Source organism: Gracilinanus agilis, chromosome 1 (genome assembly GCF_016433145.1).
Source record: "Gracilinanus agilis isolate LMUSP501 chromosome 1, AgileGrace, whole genome shotgun sequence".
Taxonomy (NCBI): domain Eukaryota; kingdom Metazoa; phylum Chordata; class Mammalia; order Didelphimorphia; family Didelphidae; genus Gracilinanus; species Gracilinanus agilis.
Genome location: NC_058130.1, coordinates 93,544,500 through 93,553,448, shown reverse-complemented (window position 1 = coordinate 93,553,448; position 8,949 = coordinate 93,544,500). Strand labels below are relative to the sequence as shown.

At 38.7% G+C, this 8,949-nt stretch overlaps 1 protein-coding gene across 1 annotated transcript in view; it reads left to right on the top strand.

The window, feature by feature from the left end:
* The first annotated feature begins 1,954 nt into the window (after positions 1 to 1,954).
* SEC22C (SEC22 homolog C, vesicle trafficking protein) overlaps positions 1,955 to 8,949 on the top strand; it is a 24,828-nt gene continuing 17,833 nt past the window's right edge. The window contains exons 1-2 of the mRNA XM_044656970.1: positions 1,955 to 2,483; positions 7,190 to 7,353. Coding sequence (XP_044512905.1) covers positions 2,302 to 2,483; positions 7,190 to 7,353 — 346 coding nt within the window. The 5' untranslated portion in view covers positions 1,955 to 2,301. The remainder of the gene's footprint in view (positions 2,484 to 7,189; positions 7,354 to 8,949) is intronic.

The window sequence follows — 8,949 nt, the reverse complement described above, 5'->3', positions numbered from 1 at the left end:
AGTCCAGACATGAAATGAACCCGCACTAAGTTGGTCTTAGTGTCAGAGAAGGGAAGTGGGGAGAGTATTTGAGAGATGTGGCAAAGGTGAAATCAACAGGCCTTGGCAACAGATTGGAGATGGGAGGTAAGAGATAATGAACAATCCAGGATGACTTCTAGGTTGGATACCTGAGGGAATGGGAAGATGATGCTGCCCCTTACTGTAATTGGGAAGATAAGAAAAAGGGAAATTTTAGAGGGAGGGATCCTTAATTCTGTTTTGGATATATTGAATTTAAGATGTCTACTGGATATGCAGTTCAAGATGTTGGAAAGGCAGTTGGAAATACAAGGTTGGAGGTCAACAGAGAGATTGGGGCAGGAAAGGTAGTTTTTAAAATCACCGTCATAGAGATGGTAATTAAATCCTTAGGAGTTGATGAGATCACCAAATGAAGTAGTGTAGAGGAAGAAGAGAAGAGGACCCAGGACAGAATCCAGAGGGGTACCCGCAGTTAGAGGGTGTGACCTGGAGGAGGATCAGTCAGATAGGAAAACCAGGAGACAGTGGCATCCTGAAAACCTAGGGAGAAGAGAGTATCAAGGGGGAGAGAGTGACCAATAATGTCAAAGGCTGTAGAGGTCAAGGAGAATGAAGAGGGGGGAAAAGACCATTGGATTTGGTAGCCAGGAGGTCATTGGTAACTTTGGAGTAAAGTCAGTGGAATGATAAGGTTGGAATCTGGATTGTTGGGATTTAAAGAGGAAGTGGTACCTATGTCTGGATGGCCTTTTGGAGGAGTTTAGCTACAAAAAGGCAGAGGAAATACAGGATGATAGTTATCAGGTATAGTGGAATCAATGGAAGTTGTTTTTTTTCAGAATAGGGGAGACATGGATGTATTTTTAGGCAGTAGGAAATGAGCCAGTAGACAGAGATTGAAAATAAGTGAAAAGGGTGGGGATGACAGAGGGAATAATATGTTGGAGGAGATGGGATGGAATGGGATCCCACTTGAATAGGTAGAGGGGTTAGCCTTGATAAGTAAGGAGTAAGACCACTTCATCATTTGAAACTAGGGTGAAGGAAGAGATTGTGGCAGAAGGCTCCAGAGTGATAGATTAGGAAGAGAGAAGGATTTCACAGTGAATGGCCTCAATTTTTTCTGTAAAATATGAGGTGAGATTCTCGGCTAAGCCTCAAGAGAGAGCGGGATCATAGGAGGTTTGAGGAGGGATGAAAAAGGTTTGGAGGAGTTGCTGTGGGGAGTGGGATAGTGAGTTAATAAGGGAGTTGTTAGTAGGATTTCTTAGCAGCAATGAGGGCCCATTGAGGTTGATGACATAAATCTGTAGCAGATGTGGTCAGACTTGTGCCTCAGGAGGATAACTTTGACAGTTGAGTGAAGGATGGACTGAAATGAGAAGAGACTTGTGATAGGGAGATCAACCTGCAGCTGATCTCTTGTATGTATTCTCCCAATCAAAGACTGAGCTCCTCGAGAGAGCAGGGGCTGTCTTGTATGTTTTGTTAGTATCCTGATCACTTGGCACAGTGTCAGAACTTAATGTTTTTTTCACTCATTCATTCTCTATTTGTTATATCTTTCAAATATAGCCATGGAAACTAAATTGCTAATTGCAGCTGCCTTTTATATTTCCTTTTGTCTTAACTTCAAACTAGCTTTACAATTTCCCTCTCCTCTCCTCTGTCTAACTTGGCATACAAAATTAATTTGTAGGGCAGCTGGGTAGCTCAGTGGAGTGAGAGTCAGGCCTAGAGACAGGAGGTCCTAGGTTCAAACCCGGCCTCAGCCACTTCCCAGCTGTGTGACCCTGGGCAAGTCACTTGACCCCCATTGCCCACCCTTACCAATCTTCCACCTATGAGACAGTACACCAAAGTACAAGGGTTAAAAATAAATAAATAATCCTTTACATTAAAAAAAAATTAATTTGTATTCTGAATTTACACAACCTTCCCCATTTTCCCCTCCATCCCATTTGGTTTAGTTACCCCTAGGCTGGAGGAGCAGGGAGGAAGATGATGGGGAAGATAATCAAGGGAAGAGAATTGAAGGTGACATGAGATTGGAGGCAAGGGGAATAAGAAGAAAAGTTCATCTGTGGTTATTGTTGGAGCTGGAACTGTCAATGAGCCAGGAAATTAAAAGGAAAGAGAAATACCCTGAAGGGTCAGACATGCAGTTGGGAGCCTTTCTTGGCAGTCTAAGATCACACACTTTACCAAGATGTTTTTTTTTTTTTGTTTGTTTTTTGTTTTTTTTTCCAGGAGTCCTCATGAATTCCTTTTCGGACCATGTCCATGATCCTTTTTGCCTGTGTGGTACGGGTGAGAGATGGGTTGCCCCTCTCTGCGTCCACAGATTTTCACCATAACCAAGACTTTTTGGAATGCAGAAAGCGCCTAAAAATGTTATCTTTAATTTTGACACAGTTTCCGGGTCGAGGGACTGCAGAAGGACATGAGCTCTGTATACAGTAAGTTAGTTCTTTTCTTTTTCTGCAATTATTAACCTGATAATGACAAATTAAAACTTAACTTTCTTCTAACCATACTATATTAATTTATCTCTTTAAGCCCTTACCTTTTGTCTTAGGATCAGTTCTAAGACAGAAGAGTGGCAAGAGTTAGGCAAATGGGATTAAGTGATTTGCGGAGGGTTATACAGCTAGGAAGTATCTGAGGTCAGATTTGAACCCAGGTTCTCCTGACTGCATTCCTGGCATTATATCCACTGTGTTACTTAGCTCCTCTTCCATATGTTTTTAACTGAAAGTTTGCAGTGAGGAAACTAGTGATCCTGTAGCCCATGTCCTTAATTTACATGAAAAAGTAGAACCATGTTGCTGTCTTACTCAAAACGTATTTGAGTATTTGGGAGAAAGTCAGGCCACTGATTTATCAAGTTTGCCTATTGGTTTCCCTCTTAAACCCTAAACTTTCACTATTACTCCTAGCTTTAAGAAAGGTAACATATTGGACAGAAGAGGTTATTTCTTGAGATGGATCCCCCCCCAATTACAGCTTGCAGAACGGGAAGAGGGAGAAAAATCTTAGACTAGAAAAGCAGAGCAGCCTGGTGCTATTTGGTAGACAACCTGACAACCTTCATAACTCTTAAGGAAAACACTATTACACCTTTATACAGTCATGGATGTTCAGAATGTTGACCAAGAGTCATTAGGGAAATTTTATTTTAGCCTTAAAATTTTTTAATTAAGAATATTTTTCCATGGTTACATGATTCATGTTCTTTCTTTCCCCTCCTCCCACACCTCCTCCCATAGCCAACGTGCAGTTTCATTGGGTTTTACATGTGTCATTGATCAAGACTTATTTCATTAGGGAAATTTTAAAACATGTTCAACATTCTTTGTTTGCAAAGGCAAGAAAATTGAATGTGCATTTTAAAGTTCCATAAAAAATGGCTTAAAAATAAACTTTAGCCTTAGGTTATATGCACCATTCTCTCATTTGGCAATGCCTCATTCCTCACAGATATCATGTAAATGATATTATTGTAATATGTCTCATTATTACATTTCTCTTAAGTTCTTTCTCCCATATAATACTAGTCATGGCAATCAATTGTCATATTAGCTACTATTTCTGAACAAACACCATTCCCAGACTCTGGCACTGAAGCTTTGAGCTCCTCAAATTCCGGTTGCCTTTAGTGGTAAAAGATGACAGTTGTTGAGTGGGTACTTAATTTGCTAATAGAAGGGCCCATGGATGTGGAAGGCATTTTGTCAAGATCATCTTCACTCAAGCATCCTCTGATATGCTTGTCCTGCAGATCTGGTTGGCTTTGTGGTGATTTTGGTTCCAGCCCCTTCACTACCTGGATGGAGAGCAGGCATTTCATAGCAATCATTTCTTAAGTCCCCTCTAAATGCAAAGCTGAGGAAGGTTAGGGACAAACAAGGCATGGCAACCACTGCCCTTTAGGTCATATTTTAAAAATATTTTTTGTTTGCATTTTCATAATTATAGAAACCCTGTGCATCAATATTTCAGACAAATTCTGTTCATGCTGAAGTCATAAATGTAGTGTTATGATTAAAATGATCTCGAGAGACTGGTTTTGGGGTAAGAATATAAGTTTATTGATTATATCATGTTTATTGGTTAGGCCAGCATCAGAAATGATAAAGTGATATAGGTCTCCATGGCTCTCTCAGGGAGCAGGGACTGGATCAGGTAGCCGGATAAATAGATTTTTAGGAGCTCATTATTCAACATTCTAAGACATCTTTAATTGGTGATAGCTAATTAAGAGATGGTCAGTCAGCTTATTCACCACTCCCCATCCCCACAGATGGACAGGTCAGGTACACAGGAGAGGAATCCATCTCCTTCATTTATTAATCAAATTCTGTTTAAAAAAAAAAGAAGGCATTTGGGGGCAGCCGGGTAGCTCGGTGGAGGGAGAACCAGGCCTAGAGGTGGGAGGGCCTTGAGGGCCTAGGTTCAAATGTGGCCTCAGACACTTCCTAGCTGGGTGACCCTGGGCAAGTCACTTAATCCCCATTGCTTAGCCCTTATCGCTCTTCTGCCTTAGAACCAATACACAATATTGGTTCTAAGACAGAAGGTAAAGGTTTAAAAAAAAAAAAAGCAACATTCTTTGAGATTCTCAGGGACAAAAATTCAAAAGCAACATCCTAGACACAATACACAGTAATTCTGCCCAAAATATAGGAATTAATACAGTATATGAAAAAGAAATTCTCATAGTAGTTTAGTCTGCTCAAAGCCAATTTGTTTTTTTCTGTTTCTATATACTTGTTTTTATGGAAACTAAGTCTAAGAATACCTCTTGAGACACCATAAAGAATCTGTGTCTGGTATCTCTTATGAAATGTTGTATTTTAAACTAATGTAATGCAGAGCCAGAGGAATTTGGGTTTGGGGAGGACCTTGACCCTTGATTTCATTCATGTGAAGAAACTCTCCCATCCAGGCAGGTGGGCACAGATTCTGCATCTTGAAGTCTTTTTTTTTTTTTCCCCCATCTTAAAGTGTTAGAGAGCAGCCCTAAGCACTGAGGTATGGGGGCTTCTGAGCTTCACTCTGCTGGGTGTGCCTCCAGGGTTTCCTGACCACAGTTATTATTATCTACTGATAAGTTTTGTACTTCTTATAAGGTAAACTTCTGGGTAGCAGAAAAGAAGACCTTAGTTTTACTTCTCTACGTTTGTAATGAGCTTATATTATGGAAAGGTTTTTTTTGGCATGTGGGAGGATATTGGAAGTTGTCATGCATCCACTGAGTATTACATAACTAAAAAACAGGATATTTTATTTTTAAAATACACACATTTATAAAATCCACTTGTCTGCTTTTTTGACTCCCCTCATTTTTAATGGGGAATTATCCTAGCTTTGTGCTTTGTAAGGTCAAGAATTTGTTGTTCTGTCATATCTGACTTTTTGTAACCCCATTTGGGGTTTTCTTGGCAAAGATACTGAAATGATTTGCCATTTCCATCTCCAGCTCATTTTATAGATGAGGAAACTGAGGCCAACAGGGTTGAATGACTTGCCTAGGATAGTTAGTAAGTGTCTGAGTCCAAATTTGAATTTAGGAATATGAGTCTTCCTGACTTGAGACTTGGCACCTTATTCACTACACCACCTTGCTGCTCATCTTATTTTAGACACTAGAAAGTTTCTTTTTCATGCAGTAACATCCCCATCTCGTGGAAGTTTAGTATATTTCATTGAAAGATCTTAAAAACCATGTTGTAATCTTACAAATATGCCAAAAAGGTCTCACCACCTTGCCATGCTTGCTATCAGAATCAGAAGTTCTCTGTCACAGCAATGGCTTTTGTCAACATTGTGTCAATATTTCAACACTTTCCTTTAGTTGAGGTTATAGTTAATATGGTGCTTCTCCTATTCTTTTAAATGGAGTAAGAATCCCATAATCCAGTAGAGGAGTAACAGGTCCTTTGGTTTCTTAATTGCCAGATTTAAAAATTTTTGTCTTAGGAGTTAATTCTTGTTCTAGTGTATACCAAGGCTGTTTTTATCTTAGGAACATTTGGACTTTTTTTTTTTTTTTTTAATTTTTAGAACAACTAGTTAAGTAAATTGTGCCTTGGGTATTAAGTTAATTTTAATGCAAACAAACCAAGAACAGCACCAGAACATTTAAAACTAAGAACCAACTGACTGAGCAGCTGTTTACCTCTAAAGAGGAAGAGATTGATTCCAGTTTTCTCTGGCTGATAAATATTCCTTTTTCATTGCCTTAAGAGTACAAGAAGAGTTGAGAATTGCTATGAAGTGGAAAGGGAAGCGACATTAATTTTCTTTTTTAGTGGAGAAATTTGCACAAGGATAGAGCTCAGTAAAATTTTTAGTTATGATGAATAATCTTTAAAGTTGGCTAATATTAACACTTTAAAATATGGCATTAAAATTTTAGAAAACTTGTTCTAAGAAATAAGCCTGAAATGACAACTTTTTTTTTTATTAGTAAGGCCTGTTTGGGTTTAGGTTTTTCACCCAGTAAATATTTATTAATTGCCTGCTATGTGTATTGTATTGTATTGTATTGTATTGTATGTGTATTATATTGCAATTGTCTGCTATGTGCACTGTACATTGTTTGGGAAGTAAAAGCCCTGGCATTTCCCTACTAGGAACCTTCAGCCTAGTTGCCAGCTTCTCCATGAGCTGAAGGCACTGACTGTCTCTTCAAGGTGCTGCCATTTTGGTTGTCCATAAATCTTACCCTGAATTCTCCAGCTTTCTCTCTTCCAGTTTTCCTAGAGTATTTTGGATCTTTCATTTCTTTTGCCCCAACTATATTCTACTTTATGTCTTACTTAACCATGATTGTGTCATTTCTTCCTTGTTAGATTACAAACTCTTTGAGGTCAGGGGCTTATATAATTTTTTATTCTTTTTAACTCTACTGCTGCTCATAGGATCTTGAGGGTATTTGATATACCTTTGAATTGGGCAGACATGATGTAGGCACACAAAACCACCAGAGAATGATTCAAGGCAAAGAAAATGCATCAGTTATAGGAAAGATACTACATATATATGTTGTAAGATTCAGAGTAAAGTCACTATTGTTATATGCTGTGTGTCAGACAGTGGGATAAGTAGGAATTTAATTGTGTATTTTTCATGTAATTCACTTTTGGTGTTCTTGTTTCAGTTTTGATTCTTCTGGAGCCATAGCCTGCCTGGGAATCTGCTCTCGAAGTTATCCAGTGGCCATGGCTTTCTGCTTTCTAGAGGCTCTGCGGTGGGAGTTCACAACTTCCTATGACAACACCAGCATAGGCTTGGCTTCCAGACCATATGCCTTTCTCAAATTTGGTTTGTAACTTCCTTGAATATTTATTATGAGTACTACCTTATGTTTGTGAGTTTTACAAGTTGCATCTTTTGTTAAACCCATTTAACATTTGTTAAATGTAAAGATAGATGTGACATAGAACTGTGCCTCAGGGTGCTTATAATCTAATAGGAGAGACATGCATATAATGAGCTAGGGTACTGGTTTTGTCATGCATCCTTGATCAAGACCTATTTCCAAATTGTTGGTAGTTGCATTGGTGTGGTAGTTTCCAGTCCACATCCTTAATCATGTCCACCCCGACCCATGCGTTCAAGCACTTGTTTTTCTTATATGTTTCCTCTCCTGCAGTCCTTCCTCTGAATGTGGGTAGCATCTTTACCATAAATCCCTCAAAATTGTCCTGGGTCATTGTATTGCTGCTGGTACAGAAGCCCATTACATTCAATTTTACCAGAGTATATCAGTCTCTGTGTACAATGTTCTTCTGGCTCTGCTCCTTTCGCTCTGCATCAGTTCCCGGAGGTCTTTCCAGTTCACCTGGAACTCCTCCAATTTATTATTCCTTTTAGCACAGTAGTATTCCATCACCCGCATATACCACAATTTGTTCAGCCATTCCCCAATTGAAGGACATACCCTCCTTTTCCAGTTTTTTTGCCACTACAAAAAGCGCAGCTATAAATATTTTCGTACAAATCTGTTTATCTATGATCTCTTTGGGGTACAAACCCAACAATGCTATGGCTGGATCAAAGGGCAGGCATTCTTTTATAGCCCTTTGAGCATAGTTCCAAATTGCCTTCCAGAATGGTTGGATCAGTTCACAACTCCACCAGCAATGCATTAATGTCCCAATTTTGCCACATCGCCTCCAACATTCATTACTCTCCCCTTCTTTCATTTTAGCCAATCTACTAGGTGTGAGGTGATACCTCAGAGTTGTTTTGATTTGCATTTCTCTAATTATTAGAGATTTAGAACACTTTCTCATGTGCTTATTGATACTTTTGATTTCTTTACCTGAAAATTGCCTATTCATGTCTCTTGCCCATTTATCAATTGGGGAATGGCTTGATTTTTTATACAATTGCTTTAACTCCTTGTATATTTGAATAATTAGACCCCTGTCAGAGTTTTTCGTTATAAAGATTTTTTCCCAATTTGTTGTTTCCCTTCTGATTTTGACTACATTGTTTTTGTTTGTACAAAAGCTTTTTAGCTTAATATAATCAAAACCATTAAATTTACATTTTGTAATTTTCTCTAACTCTTGCTTGGTTTTAAAATCTTTCCTTTCCCAGAGACCTGACAAGTAAACTACTCTGTGTTCACTTAACTTATTTATAGTTTCCCTCTTTATATTCAAGTCGTTGAACCATTCTGAATTTATCTTGGTGTAGGGTGTGAGATGTTGATCTAGACCTAATCTCTCTCATATTGTTTTCCAAATTTCCCAGCAGTTTTTGTCAAATAGTGGATTCATGTCCCAAAAGTTGGGCTCTTTGGGTTTATCATACACTGTCTTGCTGATGTCATTTACCCCAAGTCTATTCCATTGATCCTCCTCTCTGTCTCTTAGCCAGTACCATATTGTTTTGATGACTGCTGCTTTA